This window comes from Naegleria gruberi (assembly GCF_000004985.1).
Source record: "Naegleria gruberi genomic scaffold NAEGRscaffold_24, whole genome shotgun sequence".
Classification (NCBI taxonomy): domain Eukaryota; phylum Heterolobosea; class Eutetramitea; order Acrasida; family Naegleriidae; genus Naegleria; species Naegleria gruberi.
In genome coordinates, this window is record NW_003163303.1 from 71167 (window position 1) to 87536 (window position 16370).

Genomic DNA, 16370 nt, shown 5'->3' on the forward strand with positions numbered 1-16370 from the left:
GTTGCTATTATTGATTTTACAACTATTTTATTGGTAATAAGCGAAGTTAAAAAGACTACAGCACCACAGGTTCCCAAGTTGTCTCCAACCTCAGTACTGATGTGGCTCGACGATGCTTAACTTCTCAAATCGGACGGGATGAGGTGCATTCATCGTGATATGGCCGTAGCCATCCATAACACCAATTTTTCGATCTTCAAATCATACCAAGGTCAGAGCGAAAGATAAGGATGGGATGAAGGTTGTGAAAAATATTACAATTTATTCATCATCTTCATAGTCATCATCTTCATAATCACCTTCCTCATCATCCTCATCGTGATTAATACTGTGTTTGAAAGCAGCTTCTTCCTCCAATTTCTTTACCTTCATTTCAATAGCTCTTTGCTCCAAAACACAATCTGAGAAAATTTCGGCAATCTCTGCCAAGACTTCAAAATCCACTTTTTGTAACTCTTTTGCTGCACCTTCTAACTCATCACAGCTGAATGCTCCACTCGATACAAGTCTTCTGACATATTGTAACAAACTCTCTTTCAAAGAAATGTCTGCTATAAAATCGGCCATTGAATAAATATCAATAATGTACTGAGTAATGGTTTCTTGATTAATCTCAAAGGAAGGATTAATGTCAGTAGTGTCGCAAGTTGGAAAAGCAGATTTACATAAGATTACATTTTCAAAATCCACATCGTTAGTGTATGCAAAGTATACTAAGGCTGCTACAGAAATTAATGGATGGGCTTGGTCTTGCAAATAAAATATCATTGAGACATCTGAAATATCAATCACATTACTTTCATCCACAACCATATTGTTGAACAAGTTGTTAAAATATTCATAACGAATACAAAGGAGTGCCTTTGGTACTGTAATTTTCCAAGTTTTGTCTTCAAATGTCAAAGATAAAGTAGCGTTAGTGTTGATTTGTGAATATTGAAGAGAGCTATCCATAAGCATGGAGAAATTAGTGTACATGTATTCTCTTGCCAATCTTACTCTCTTAGTTTCATAGCTATCGATCTGAGAAGTGCAACAGAGCTTGAAAAAGGAAATTTCTTCTTCTGAGAACCCTTTTTGACTGAGGAAGATATCAATATGTTTCTCTCGTGTTTCGTTGATTGTTGGGAGTACATTAAAGGATAAATAATTAGCAGTTAAAATTGCCAAATCTTTCAAGATAGCATCATTTGAAAGTTTAAGCTTGTCCCAAATAATCTTGAAAAGAGAAATACCCTTCCTGATATCAATTGATATATATAATAACTTTCTTAAATAATCAATCATTTCTTGAATGCCAATAGAACAGACAGCTGAATATATCTCTATAAAGTCTTTAAAAATTGGCGTGTCTTTTTCATGATATGGAAGACTGACATCATTTGGGGTTAACTCAATACCATAGCAATACCTTAGTAAACACTTCAATGTCAATGTAGTAAAGTGTGTAGTGTCAAGCTTTTTCTCAAACAATTCTCTAAAATATTGAATATGGGATAGCATGAATTTGTGGCATAGGAATCTGTCACCATCAGTTGATACTAGGGTATAATCTGAATAATTGTTTTCTTTAAGTAACTTCATGGACAATTCCTCAAACACAGCATCAGTAGAAGCACTTTTAGTTGGATCAATAAGTAGAGAAGGGTCGTTTTGATAATCAAAGTGAGTCAAATCAAAAGTAAGAAGGGAAGAATCATAATCAGAATAACCAGTTTTGCCAGTTTTACCTCCAAAGCTAAGAAATTTCTTAGATAATGTTGTAGGATAAGAAGAAATCATTGGTCTGGAAAATGTGGTCATACTATCTCCATAATCATAGAATAAGCAGTTAGATTTAAAGTTAATATCATTATAACCAATACATAATCCAATATTTCCTCCTCTGTAAATTATTTCATCGTCGGTCAGTATTTTCTTTTTTAATTTTCTCTCCTTGCCTAGAGTAATTCTCTTCAAAGAAGATTTTTCATTCTCTTCTTCTCTCTGAATATCAAGCATTGAAAGTGAATCATCAACTAGTTTACAATTTTTCCAAATTTCTTCCTCAATGTTATATATTTGAGTATCTTTAAATCTATTTATGTCGTTTCTTCCACCATGAAGAATTAGGTATTCATATTGTGATTCAAAGTTATGATTGAACTTCATAGTCTTTGAAATAAACTTTGGTTTTCCATAAGATTGAAATGATGATAATCCAGCTGCAAATCTAGCATCTGGGAAAGAGTAGTTACAATCAACACTGAACCAAGTCTTACAATTAAAGTCAAAATATTCCAACAAGTTAAGTGAAGAGCTACTCGCATAGTAATGGTCATTACTTGTTCTTCCACCAAAAATAAAGAACTTATTCAAGACCATTGCAGAACAAAGTACATGCCTGGAACTTGGTTTCTTACCTGCCAACACCTCGACATCCTTCCAAAGCAAATCTCTAAAATCAAATTCAATAAAATCATCGAATTCAAAAAGTGATCCCTCACCCCCAAACACTACAAATCCCGATTGATCTGATTTCAATTCCATAGCATGAGCATATCTTTTACAATCACCAATAGGAACAACTGTCTCAAAAACACTTTGATAATGGACTTTCCTCTCGTGTGGATAAGGGTAACCAGTTAGATTTCCAGTTGCTTGCCTCCAGTTAGTTAATCCTGTGTCACCAAGATGTGTTTTCCACTTGAATGTATTCAAATCCAATTTAAAAACGCCAATATCTAGAAATTGATATCCCATATTGCTCTAAATGAATCATTCAGAAATGCAAAATGAAAAATAAACTCACCACATTACCACCAAAGAAATAGATTGCATGATCAGCTCTTCTATAAACACATTTCATTCCCCATGCCTGACGAATTGCTGAATTATTAACAGAGTGTTGTTGCCAAACACCTGTTCTCAAATCTAATTCAAATACTTCAAGATCTCCACTCACAACATGTTCTTCAACAACACCACCCATACAGAAGAGTGAATGTCTCGGAGGACAAGCCACAAGAGCAATTTGAGATCTTTGTGAAGGAACTTTGCCTCGTTGTTGTTCCGCTGTAAATTTTCGATAGGGAATAAATGGATCGGAGCAAATATCATTCATGAAGCGAGACGAAGTGGTCGAACCAACACTAACACTCTCGCTTTGATAATTTGATGACATTTTTTTAAAAATAAAAATAAAATTGAAGAAGTGATTATTAGACTTATTACATTTATTGATTGGAATTTGATTCAGTTGGAAGGAAGCGTTGAAGACAATTCGACACCATCATTTTACAACTCAATATGTGTCTGCCAATGAGAGCCAACTCTTCATTTGTAAGATCAGAGAAATCCTTTTGGTCAATATCAAATCTGTTCATGGGAGCTTTGTAAATTTTGAGGTCATCATTGTGCTCTCTCAGTTTTTGCAAATTTTCAACTGCTCCTGACAATACTTCACATAATTTACCATCATCAATATCTTCATCTTTCTGGAGAAATTGGCATTCGTTCATCACCAGTATTCACTCTTTTAGCTTTTCTAAACAACCTTAAATTCAATTCAATTGAAAAATTCTTCTCTCTATTGGTCAAGAGTTCGTACAAATTCGCCAAGTAATCTTTTCTTTCTTTTTTCAATTCTTCCTCTGTGAGAGTCATTTTGTTGATCAATTTGGATCGTTCACGAATACTTTGCTCCACTTTTTCTGTTTCTTGTTGCAAAGATGTAAGTTTTGTAATTAATCGTTGCAAGCTGAGTTTTGTGAAATTAAGTGAAGAATAAGGATGAAAGACTTCTGCTTGCAATGGTGGAAATGATGATTCTGAAGCTTCTGATGATGGAGAATAAGAAGTATCATCAGATTCATTGTCTTCATCGTTAAGTACTTCCTCCTCGCTTCACCTTCATCAGAGGAAGAATCATTTTGTTGATGTTGTTCTTGTTGTATTTTACTCAAAGGAGGTTCTTTTGTGGGATTGATCATCTGTGTAGCAATGTTCCTCTTTGATTGTTGTCAAAAAACAGCTATTATCAGCAGAAACGTCTGCCTTCTTCAATTTAGAAGGCTTTTCTGCGTGATCATTGTCGGATACAGAAGCACTCTTTCTTTTGACCATTTTTTTTTAGAAAATATTTAACCAATTCCGCCCTTCATACACAAAATTTTGTTTTTCTTACGGAATTAAATTTAGTTGTGCAACACTTGACCAAGAATTGAATGTCGTAGTAGTGCATATTGTAGAGGTAGTATTACCTGAGAATATGAATCCTCAGCAGAACCCAATTCAAAATAATTTACTCTGCATTGCAGTAAGGGAATACCTTTAGAATAAATTTCGTCATTAGGAGTCAATTCTCTCATCAATTCCTCAATCATTTCGGTACTCACTTGTCTTTTCAATTCCTTCTTTAATCCAATAATTAAAAAAGTAATGTTTTTCTTACTCAACCAATCCATAATTGAATTTTCATTTAATTTTGAAAGAAAAAATGGAAGATATTTCATTCGTAAACTTTCGAATGATTCTTTCGAGCTCAAATCGAAACAATATACAATAACATTACTTGATGGTATTTGAGATGATATTATTCCTTGATAAATCCACTCTCCTGAACAATCCCACAATTGAATTGAAAATGTTTCATTTAAAGCTGAAAATCTTACAAATTCCACTTCTGAACTTATTGTTGGTTCTATTTTCGTTTTAAATTTAGAGTTTGGAATTATCAATCTATCAACAAAACATGATTTTCCACATGATTTAGGTCCCATGATGAGGAATTTCAAAAGTTTCCCACTTTCGGTAGTGTATTTAATATTTCTATTGAGAAATGGAAGAAAGGTTGAGTGAAAATGAGTAAAATATTCACTTGGTGAATTTTTGGGAATTGGTTTAAACCAAATAAAAGATCCATATTCTGAACTATCCCTCTCTTTCCAATTTAATCGAATCCAATAATTTCTAAAATTCCTGCTAACTTGTTTTAACTTTGTATATTCAATATTATCCAAATATGATAATATTAAACTGAGTAATTCATCAGGTAATTGTTTTTCTAATGTGGAAATGTTGTTGAAATTGTAAACTTTCCGTTTATCAATATCATTATCAACATTAGTTTCGTATTTTGCAAGAAATAAATTTTTCGGATAATGATCAATTATTTCTGATGGTGACGGAGCGAGTGTTAGTGATTGTCCCATTTTTTTTTTAATAATTTTCAAGATGACGTGTTATTGATTGTAAAATAATTTTCAATAATTACAAAATTAATAAAATGATATTGGAAAAATCAAAGAATAATTAACAAGAGTCTGCATACCTTATTGAAAGAAGGAATTTAATTTACTGAAAATAATGAACAAACTTGAAAACTTAGATTTCTCAGTTTTCTAATTGGTAGTGATTGTCCAAAAACCATTTTCATCCTGACCAACAGCAACATCAACACTGTCTTTGTGAAATGTACTCAAATCAATACAGGATACAGTGTTTGGATGAGATCTGATAATACCACCAGCTTCAAAATGAGTTTGATTGACAGCCAAATAAATCTTTGGAGACATTTTGATTTCGACATTGTTTTCAGGACCAACATTGGGAAATAAAACAGCTGGAGTGCCACTAATCATCAAACCAAGACTTTGGAAGGATCCAGTATTGTTCTCAATGTGAACAGTTGCTCCTGGAACGGCTACTCCACTTGATTCTTTGAAAATTGGAGCATCAAGATTTCCAGCCATCACAACAGACACCGATTGACCTTCAGAAACATCCTTTGAAGTTGCAGCTCGGACCACATTTCCTTGAGTTTTATGCGAAACAAAAGCTTTCAAATTCATTTCAAACACGACCGAGGCATGAGAAGAACTATCATTGAAAGTAATTACTTTCCAGGCCACTGGGAACAGATCATTATAAAGTATGTATGGTTTAGTTTCAGGTTGAGTGAAAATCATCAAAGTGAAAGGTTGTTTAGCTTCCTTGGCAGTAAAATTAAGAACTCTCCTAAAGACCATCTTTGCTTTTTTTTGAGTTTGAACTAATTTGGCCTTTAAATATCGACTATCACAAAGTCATCCAGAAAAGTCAGAGAAGAATTGCTGGCTTTTAAAAAATGTCAGTGAATGTATAATATTAAGGTGCTTTCAATGATTTTAACAAAAATGTTCAGATCCTATCACAGTCATTCACTCTTTGTAAAGAAATAGTTGTTGCCTTGACGACTTCAGTGAATGGACCAAAAACTCTTTGTAATTCTTCACTACTGCCTCTACTGTATTCACTGACTGCCTCAATGAGGAAAAGTTTGAGTGAATGGAAAATGAAATAATGTTGAATTGACAGTCAACTATAACAATTCTGAAATTGAAAATCATATGGCTGCAAAATATTTAAAAAAATGTTTCAACCACCAACTCTCGATGAATGCCAACAAGCTCTCGAATTTACTTCCCTCTCCGATCATGAAAAAACATGTAAATGTTATCAATCACAATATTTTGATCAATTGACAGAACAATTGTGGGGAAATTGGTTGAATCAACACAAGGAAAGTGGGCAAACTTTTAGAAATTTCATGGATAAACATCAGGATGATGATTTATATTGTAAACAGGAGGAAAGACGAGTGGTTTATATTTACCTGTTGGATAATGTATTGATGGATGGACAGGTTGACACAACAGCTCAGGAAATTCAATTCAAAGACAGAATTGGAAATCATCCATGTTTGAAAAAGGTGATTGAGTTTCTGAGAGCTTTTTATTGGGGAGTTACTGTGAAAGCCATGCAACCATCCGAGAAGCAACTTTCTGATTATAGAAATCAATTCAAATTTACGAATAGAATAACTTCGTTTGGGAAGAAACAGTTTCTAACAAGTGATATTATCAATTTTCTAAAACAAGTGAAACCTAAAGACTGTTATTGCATGTTGGCATTAACAAGTTTTGATTTGTATCCAAAGGAAGATTGGAATTATGTCTTTGGAATTGCAAATATGACCCATCAAGTTGGAGTTATTTCTCATTCGAGATTTGATCCAAACTTTATGAACAAGTTTTATCCGATTCTTTCAGAAAAGGAGAAGGAAGAATTGATTTTGAAGAGAAGTTGCAAATTGGCTGCCCATGAGATTGGCCATTTGTTCAAGTTCAAGCATTGCATTTATTATGATTGTCTAATGAATGGATACAATAGCTTAGAGGAGGTGGATGGGACTTTTATTGATATATGTCCGATAGAGATTAGAAAGTTGAAAGAGTCAATTGGATTTGATGAGCAGGAGAGATTTGGAAAGATGAGAGAATTTTTCAAAGGCAATGAGGAGTGTTTTGGGAAAGAATTGGAGTTTGTGGAAAAGATATTGAGTAAACCTTAATAACTGCTGTTATAGCTCAGGAATGTATTTTTAAGATATAAAGTGTGAAATCAGGTGTGGTATAGTGGTAGCATTCCAGACTGTCACTCTGGCGACCCGGGTTCAATTCCCGGCACTCGAGAAGTAATAGTTTTATATTTTAATCATTTCTCAATAATTTTTTGCACTTTCTTGTGGTATGGTTTTGTATCTTCATTTGATTTCATTTTTATTTTTCAAAAATATTTTGTAATTCCTTTTTTGGAAGCCTCAGAAGAACCATCATTTTTTTCACATCCCCTGTACTTTAATTTTCCAAACATTCTCAACCCAAAATCAATTCATCTCTCCACAAACTATTCTCCACCTTCACTTTCACCGAAATATCAATTCTACCATTCATCCTTTATCTCGCTCAATTTTAATACAACCAATCAAGCATACTTCAATATTTTGTAAAAATAGCAAAAAAACGCCATACGCTCGAGTTATTACTTGTTCTTTCCCGCCAAAATCTCAGTTAGTATTTGTGGTAAGTGAGAGGACAACTCATTCTTGGTTTTGGTGTCACTCATCTCTATGAGATCTTGCAAACTGGAATGCAATCACTCTGTAGATGCAACGATATCTACAGAAATTTTACATTTTCCTCAACAAAATCTTGATAAACTTAGAGATAAATCTTTAGCCTATACTTTAATGCACTTTCTTCAAGTGTTTATTACAGTTTGTTGTCATGTAACAATATTTGGAATAGAGCACGAATCTTGATTGAGTCACTAAGTTTTCCTTCTTTACAAAAACCAAGCATATCAAAAAATCCCTGCCTAAATTGTTCCTAATTTTTGCTCTTCAACATTTGATTGGATCTTCAAAAAGAGACTGGACGAATTGAATAGAGACACACTCATTACCGACTTTTGATGCTATCAATACACTTGTCTCAAAACTATTTCACATCTTCTATATACTTCATACAAAACTTATTCGAAACATATTGTTAAAACTAATCAACATTATCCTTCTCGTTGTATGGAATCTGATACTCCCAATTGATGAACCTGTATTGTCAATTGACTGCTCCACTACATCGAAATAGTAAAGAGTTATTCTTTCAACATCCAAAATGTCACCCAAACCGCTAATTCAAATGACTTTCTTCTTCGCATCAGTGATTCGACATGCTCGTGTCACCAATCCCCCATCATTTCACAACTAGTAATGTGTTCTCTCTGCTGAGCAATATTTAAAATGTCACTCGAGCCAACTGCCAATCAAATCATCCACATAAAAAAATTCACAATTTATAACAAGATGAATAAGACCCTCTTGTTCGCATTAGCCATGCTTTTCTGCATGGTTGCTTTCGTTTCTGCTGGTCCATCTGCCAGTGCTGAAACTCTCGCTGCCACCACATTGTGCAACACTTTAGGAAATAAAACTAAAGGATGTGTCAAGTCATCTAGAAAACTCTTGAAAAGAGTTCCAAAGAATAAGAGAAGACAAGTTAAGAGATTGTTAAAGAAGGCCAGAAAGAATGCTCGTAAAGCAAAGAAACAACAAAGAAAGCTCAGAAAATTGAGAAGATGTGCCAAGAAGGCTAAATCTTTGAAGAAGAGAAGACAATGTAGAAGAGCATTGAAGAAGGTTGTTAAGAAGATCAAGAAGGCTAGACGTGCTGCTAGAAGAGCTGCCAAGAAGGCTGCTAAGAAGGCTAGAAAGGCCAGAAGATCTGCTAGACGTGCTGCTAGAAGAAAGGCCAGAAAAGCTTTGAAGAAGGCTAAGAAATCCTTGAAGAAGAGAAGAGCTTTGAAGAGAGCTGTCAGAAAGGGTAGAAAGTTCGGAAGAAAGGTCAGAAAGGTCAGAAAGTGTAAGAGATCTTCCTCAAGAAAGACCAGACGTGCTGCCAAGAGAAGAGTCAAGAAGGCAGTTAAGAAGGCTTTGAGAAAGTTGAAGAAACAATTGAAGAAGGCTAGAAAGGTTGCTAAGAAGGCTGCCAAGAAGGCTAGAAAGGCTAGAAGATTGAGAAGAAGACCAGCTAGAAAATGTAGACGTGTCTCAAAGAAGTCCATTAAGAGAGCTGTTAAGAGAGTTGTCAAGAGAGCTGTTAAGAAGGCTACTTTGAAGCTCAGAAAGCAATTGAAGAAGGCTAAGAAGCAAGTCAAGAAGGCTAGAAAGGTTGCCAAGAAGGCTGTTAAGAAGGCCAGAAAGGTTGTCAAGAAGGTCAAGAAGACTTGTAGAAGAAAGGTCAAGAAGGCTGCCAAGAAGATTGCTAAGAGAAGATCTGCTGCCAAGAAGGTCGTCTTGAAGAAGGCTGCTGCTAAAAAGTTGAACAAGGTTGTTAACAAGTTGTTGAAATTGAAGAAGAAGCTCGGTAAGAGATTCAACCCAAAGAAACACATCCCAAAGAAGGTTAGAAAGGTCTTGAGAAAATTGAGAATTTCTGCCAAGTGTGTCAAGAAGGTCAAGAAGGCTGCCAAGAAGGTTAAGGTCTCAAAGGCTTTGTTGAACAAGTTGAGAAAGGTTTCTTCCAAGTGTAGAAAGTAAATCAATTTCATTTGAATTTGAATCATTAAATTATTAAATACATATTTGGAAATTCAATTATTAATTTACCCATAAATTTGTTATTGTATTGCGTTTTGAAAAAAGCATGTAGATCAACAAAACTGATATGTATTGTAATATTATTTTAAATTGATTGGAAAAATTGTAAACTTTCAAAAAACGAAAAATTTGGTAATTCAAGATTAATTTTTTTTGAATTTGATAAAAAAAATGCTCAACAATACTTTGGATAATAATTTTTCAATTAATCAGAATTCTGGTGATAATAATGATGGAAAAAAGAGAAAATTACAAATTGCCTTTGATGATGAATTAATTAATCAACACGTTTCGGAGCAGATGAGTAAGAAGAGAATTCAGAATGATGAATTTGATTCGGAATTAATTCCTTTTTATCTGCAAGATGTATTTCTGGAAAATGTATTCCCGTTCATGAATGGAAGAGATTTGAATCGGATTCGATTGGTATGCAATAGTTGGTTTAATTTTCAGAAGGGAGATTATTTTGTATCGAATCATGTGGCTCGTTTGAAATTAGAACATGATGTATTGAATATTTCAAAGAAAAAGACTCAATTATCTATTGTGAGAATGCATTTGGGATACAAGCAAGGGAAAATGTTGATTATTCATATAGAAAAGAATGATTCTCTTTCAGAGGATTTAATTGATGAACATGTATTGGATCCTGCTTGTACCAAACAAATAGATGATACAATCATTTCAAAATTTGATTTTACAAAAATTAAATCAATTGTTGGATGGAAGGATGGAAAGAAACATGGAGAAGTTATTGATTATTTCAAAACTGGAGAAATTATGCAAATTGGACATTTTGAGAATGGAAAAAAGCATGGAGATTTTATCAAGTATTTCAACTCTCCTCATGTTGTGGAGAGGACATGTTCCTATAAGAATGACAAGTTGTGTGGTAAATTGGACGAATACAAGATAGTTCGCGATTTACAAAATCAAAAATTAGTGTTGAAAGATGTAGAATGTTCGTACGAGAATGGAAAGTATCATGGCGAGAAGATTGTCTATGATAAAGATGGAAAGATTACAGAAATTACCAATCACAAGAATGGAAAATTACATGGTGTTTCCAAATATTTCGAGGTTGGAAGAGGTTATTTGAAATTGGAAGTAAATTATCAAGATGGAAAATTACATGGCACCCACAAATCATTCTTTGCTAATGGAACACCATTTGAAACCAAAGAATATGAAAATGGAAAGTTAATTTCTCAAACAATTGGCTCAACAGGGCGAAGAACTAGTCAAGGATTAGAATCTTCTGATGAAGATCAGGATGAGGAAATCATCAATTCAGACAATGACAACGAAGAAGATATTGAATAATTGGATTTCTAGATTTGTTTGTTTCAAATTGTGAAATCATCACTTGTTGAAAAGGAACTTGTTATTTATAGAACTTTCATCATAAAAAAATGGAACCACATCACACCAACATCCATGAATATGAAGAACCGATAGGCGAGTCCACTATTGTAACACTTGATCACTATATCGGATCACGTATATTAACCAATTTTTATAGAACATCAGCTAGATTTAATAGTACACTGATCAATTTTGCACAATATCTTCAATTATTCAGAGGAGAGTTAAGGACTCAACAATCTCCAAAATTAATATTTAGAGCGAGTAGGGATGGATTTTCAGATGTGACTTTTCATAAACAATGTGATGATCAAGGAAAGATTGTAATTATTGTAAAATCAAAGGCAGGAGATTTATTTGGAGGGTACACAACCCAAACCTTGAAATTGGAAGATGATGCAGGAAGTAATGTAAAGGATGAACATGCATTTACATTTAGATTTGAATCTGATCGATTGCATATTTTCAGATTAAACCCACTTTATTCTGCACATGCATTGTATAGATATTCCTCCACTTATTTATTTGCATTTGGTTATTGCTTTTGGTTGTGTAACAATGCTGACAAACAAAACCTCTCTAGTTCACACGCTTCTACTGACAATTGCATATTACCAGAATGTCAATTGCCTGGTAATTCATCATCGGAAAAGAGATACTATGCAGGATATGATTTTCTAGTTGAAGAGTTTGAAGTTTATAAAATTATGGACTACTAATTTATGTTATTGCTCACCTTTAATGATTGGGATAATGAAAATGTTTGGCTAACGAAAAGAATCACTATTGGTATTATTTGCTGGATAAGTTTACAATAACATTTTTAAATAGGTCCATATTTGGAGAGTGTAATTTCAAAACTACCTCCGGGCCAAAATTGGAGAAAAAACCAACACACAAAAAACAACTAGAATTGCATGCGAAAATTGTGTTTATAATATTTATATTGCAAAAACAATATGTATACAACAATACTATCATCAAACTCTTCCCTCGGAAATCAATCATCATTATATATCGGAAACTGTTTACTGGTTGACCCAGATGGTTATCCCTATATTGAATGGATGTATAGCATAATGGGAGAGTGTGTTCATTCACCATTGGAACAGAGTTCATTCTACGTTGGATTGGGAAGTATAGTCCTCTATTTATTTGGAGGTATTCCACAGATTGTTCAGAATTTTATAAAGCATCATGCTGATGGATTGTCGCCTTGGACATTGGCTCAGTGGATGGTAGGGGATGGCAGTAATTTGTTGGGTGCAGTTCTGACAGGACAATTATTCACACAGATATTGTTGGCTGTTTACTTTGTTTTGGTGGATATCATTCTTATTGGACAATATGTTGGATATAAATTGAGGGATTGGTACAGAGGAAGGAAAGATAAGAAGAAACAAGTGGAAATGAAAGATTTTGAAGAGGATCACCATCATAAAATGGTTTTGGATAAAATAGAGCAAACCAGTAATAATGAATCAACAATGAAGAGAATTACCTCAAAGGTAATATCTGTTTTTGGAGAGAATAAGGAGGATGTTCATGATATGCATGTTGAAATGGTACATTCAGATCATTCAGATGATGAGCACCATCATGAAGAAACAATTCATGAAGATACTAATGCTGCAAAACTCAATTCTCCTCTCAATATTTCAATTCTATTGGTTTTGATTGCATTTTTCTGTATTTTTCAAATTATCAACACAGCTCAATTGAATCCAAATCTAATTGGTGCCGAGTTCACAAATCAAAGAGTTGGCAGGAAATTGCTTACCATTCAAGAAGAGAAGGATCACAATAGTGTTGAATTTCCTCCAACTTCTGCCAAATCAATCATTGGATATGTTATTGGATGTATTGCAACTGTTTCCTACCTTGGTTCGAGGATTGCACAAACATTCAAAAATTTTAAAAGAGGGAGTACCGAAGGAATGAATCCAATTTTATTCCTTTGTTCTGTATCAGGAAATATACTCTATTCGCTCTCGATATTCTTGTTTTCAGTGGATAGCTCATTCTTAATGTACAAAATTCCGTGGTTATGTAGCAGTTTGGGTAATATTACTCTTGATACAGTCATATTATCTCAATACACTTTCTATACATTTATCAAAAAACATATCAAAGCAGGAAAATCCTCTAAGGGAAATCAATCAAATAAGGTTTAACATGGTAATTCAACATGGATGGTTACATTGAAGTAGGATAAGGTCTATCATAAATTACTGCTTCTGGTTGTTCAATTGAAGAAGATGTAGTGGTTGGCTGTATTGGTAATGATTGATTTTTCTCGCTTCTAGGGGAAACTATACCTTCTTTAAGCACCTCACTGGATTTGTGTAACTCTTCAATTGCATTATTGACTTCATCTATTGAGGTTCCCGAGGAGGAGGAGGAGGAACTTGAGGAGGAGCTACTATCATGATTGGTTTCGACCACAGCTGCCGTAGCTGGTACTGTCACTGGTATAATTGGTTCACAAGGAATAATATTACTATTATTATTAGTATTTTTAGTTGTGCCAACTTTGTTCCTCTTAAGGTTCAAACTAGAGGGCAGATAATGATGTAAGAATAGTAGTTTCCCACCCTCTCTGCTTTGAAGAGTTTCATAAACCAAACACATAAAATATCCAATCGAAAGGGAAATGAAGAATACACCTATCACAATACCAGATACACCTAGTCCAATAACGTGATCCAACATATCTGGTGCCAATACAATTTCCATGTTTGGACAAGTTTTAAGATATTCAATCACACCCCTATGTCCTCCATCAACATTTTCCCAAGGAATATTTCTATTCAATCTTTCACCATTAATTCTAATGTCATTGTAGAAATTTTGAGTTGTTACTTTGAAATCATCAGACAAGGAACATTTCATACCCAATGGATTAATCTGCTCTGAGGTCATGTTATTCAAGCAACAAATACGGAATGATGTTGAGCTAGATAGTTTCGATGGCTTAAATTTTATACCATCTGGACCGACCATATTAGAGGTCATGTAGAGACTCTCAGTAATTTCTCTCAAAATATCTCCATAGACGGCAACAAATGATACAAAACTCAAAAGACCTATCAAAAATGTTAATATACAATTGAATACAATAGCATATCTATAATTGCCAGCAAAAGTAAATAGTTGATAAATACACTAGATCACATACCTCATTTTCTTGTGGTAATCACTGGTTATTTTACCAAAAAGCTTTGAGGTATAGACAGCTACGTATTGTAAATAATTAGTGATACATAAATCAACATACCTCCAATTAAGAAGAAGCCAACAGGCATCACCATCATTTTCAAATTATTGCCCTTTGATGTAAGGAGACTTTCATCATAACTAAACCCTTCTTTCCATATTACTATATGGGAAAAAGCAAGATAAATCAGAATTAAGGCACCAACAACTCCAGTTAGAAAGCCTCCAGTCAATACTGGGCTCTCAATTAGACCAACTCCAAACTTTCTATCGGTTGCAATCGAAGAAGAACGAGGCGAATAGGAACCAGAATCGTCTGTTGTGTAATAGTCAATTTGTTTATCCTCTTTAAGCCAAATAATCAATGCTTGCCACTCTCCTCCTCTTTTTGGAACATTTCCAGAGATGGTTTCAAATAAATTTATCTTTTTGTTTTCTCTCCATGTTAAAGTTGTCCTGTTTAGCAATGCTTGTTCAAATGTTTTTCCTGAAGTAAAGAGTAGAGATCCATAAACACTATAGGGAAAAAAGTTAGGTGAAGAAAATTGCAATGTTAGATCGAACCCGTCTACTAGTTCAGAAGATAAATAGTATGCTTGATAAATATGTTGAGCACTGGATGGGTTTCCTTCTTTGAGATCTGAATAATAGACCGTAAAGAACGGATTTCCGCTTACTACTGTTGATGTTGAATTTGTTGTAGTATTTGATGAACTAGTTGCTAATTGATTTACAGTGCCATTAATTGCTAATTGATCTATAGTTCCATTTGTTAATGTATCAGGTTTGGATGTATCATTAAGAGTTTGATTATTGATCATTGTATCATTCAAAGTGGAATCCATCCATTTCAATGATTCTCTTTTTGCAAATACTGGAGATGAAGTTGTTTTGAACAGTATATCAATGAATCCAGAGAAGTCAAATCTTCCATTCATTGAAACAAACTTCATACTTTTAGAATCAACAGTGGCAATTGCTGAATCTCCATTAAAAAAGAACCTCAAACTGAAACTAGTTGTGTAAGGATATTGATTCATTAATTCCGTTTTAAAATCATAATTTGATGATGAGGCAGTATCTCCAACCTTGATGAATATTTGCCCTGGCCTATCCAAAAATTGCAAATTAAATGCGTTAAATCCTATAAATAATTGAGCATCAGATGCCCTATTATCCCTAAACGTTAACCTGTGATGATATTCATTACTTGAAGATGTACTGGGAAGAGAGACCTTACTAACGGAAGACATTCGTGAGCTGATGATGGTCTCAGCACCCATAACTTGCCATCCTCCCGAGCAATTTGCTATTATTATTACTAATATTGTCCAACTAATAACCACTCCCGACCACAATAATTTGCTCATTCTCGTATGTTATTGAATGAGAACTCAAACTATTGATGTATTGAAGAAGAGGGAAGCGACGCCTTTTTTTCCTTAATTTTTTAAAAAACGACAAATTTATTGTGGCGGTTTTTTACTGTTACGATGTTATTCACCTTAGAAAAAGTTCATCCTCCGACGGAAATCAATGAATGGATCAACGAACAAAGCATATGAAATAGGGAACAACGGAAGATGTGATGATGCAAAAAGATGAAACATTCAATAAGATTTGAAGAAGACCAAGCTTAATGTTACTTGAGATTTGTTTTTAATTGGAAATGGAAATGTTATAATTTAATAATATATATATTAATAATCAGTATAAATAATATTTAAAAAATGGGACAAGATCAATCAACAGTTTCCATTCCGAAGAATAACATGTTTATTTGTGGAGAAAACAAAGAATGTAATTATATTTAAATACTTACATTTAGAAT

General features: G+C 33.8%; 6 protein-coding genes and 1 non-coding gene across 7 annotated transcripts; 4 read left to right on the plus strand and 3 right to left on the minus strand.

The window, feature by feature from the left end:
• Positions 1-261: 261 nt before the first annotated feature.
• Positions 262-3163, minus strand: NAEGRDRAFT_67559 (uncharacterized protein; the record flags this gene model as incomplete). The annotated part of the gene is made up of 2 exons (XM_002677125.1): positions 262-2748; positions 2792-3163. 2 exons carry the CDS (start codon positions 3161-3163, stop codon positions 262-264), a joined length of 2859 nt encoding a protein of 952 aa, XP_002677171.1.
• A 1012-nt stretch (positions 3164-4175) lies between these two features.
• Positions 4176-5192, minus strand: NAEGRDRAFT_67560 (rab family member; the record flags this gene model as incomplete). Its single annotated transcript, XM_002677126.1, has 1 exon — positions 4176-5192. One exon carries the CDS (start codon positions 5190-5192, stop codon positions 4176-4178), a length of 1017 nt encoding a protein of 338 aa, XP_002677172.1.
• A 125-nt stretch (positions 5193-5317) lies between these two features.
• NAEGRDRAFT_79731 (uncharacterized protein) lies at positions 5318-6015 on the minus strand. Its single transcript, XM_002677127.1, has one exon. It carries the CDS (start codon positions 6006-6008, stop codon positions 5382-5384), a length of 627 nt encoding a protein of 208 aa, XP_002677173.1. The 5' UTR covers positions 6009-6015; the 3' UTR covers positions 5318-5381.
• Positions 6016-6391: 376 nt separating this feature from the next.
• Positions 6392-7372, plus strand: NAEGRDRAFT_67562 (uncharacterized protein; the record flags this gene model as incomplete). Its single annotated transcript, XM_002677035.1, has 1 exon — positions 6392-7372. One exon carries the CDS (start codon positions 6392-6394, stop codon positions 7370-7372), a length of 981 nt encoding a protein of 326 aa, XP_002677081.1.
• A 50-nt stretch (positions 7373-7422) lies between these two features.
• Positions 7423-7493, plus strand: NAEGRDRAFT_t315. The gene has a single exon. It is a non-coding gene; the product is annotated as a tRNA-Asp (tRNA).
• Positions 7494-8665: 1172 nt separating this feature from the next.
• NAEGRDRAFT_67563 (uncharacterized protein) lies at positions 8666-9898 on the plus strand (the record flags this gene model as incomplete). The annotated part of the gene is made up of 1 exon (XM_002677036.1): positions 8666-9898. One exon carries the CDS (start codon positions 8666-8668, stop codon positions 9896-9898), a length of 1233 nt encoding a protein of 410 aa, XP_002677082.1.
• Positions 9899-11753: 1855 nt separating this feature from the next.
• NAEGRDRAFT_36645 (uncharacterized protein) lies at positions 11754-14492 on the plus strand. The gene is made up of 2 exons (XM_002677037.1): positions 11754-12672; positions 12916-14492. Exons 1-2 carry the CDS (start codon positions 12283-12285, stop codon positions 13495-13497), a joined length of 972 nt encoding a protein of 323 aa, XP_002677083.1. The 5' UTR covers positions 11754-12282; the 3' UTR covers positions 13498-14492.
• The last annotated feature ends 1878 nt before the right edge of the window (positions 14493-16370 follow it).

Coding starts and splice junctions, on each gene's coding strand:
- NAEGRDRAFT_79731 (XM_002677127.1), bottom strand. CDS start 6,008: ATGGTCTTTAGGAGAGTTCTTAATTTTACTGCCAAGGAAGCTAAACAA.
- NAEGRDRAFT_36645 (XM_002677037.1), top strand. CDS start 12,283: ATGTATACAACAATACTATCATCAAACTCTTCCCTCGGAAATCAATCA. Junction 12,673..12,915: donor TCATTCTTATTGGACAATAT/GTTGGATATAAA, acceptor TCAGATGATGAG/CACCATCATGAAGAAACAAT.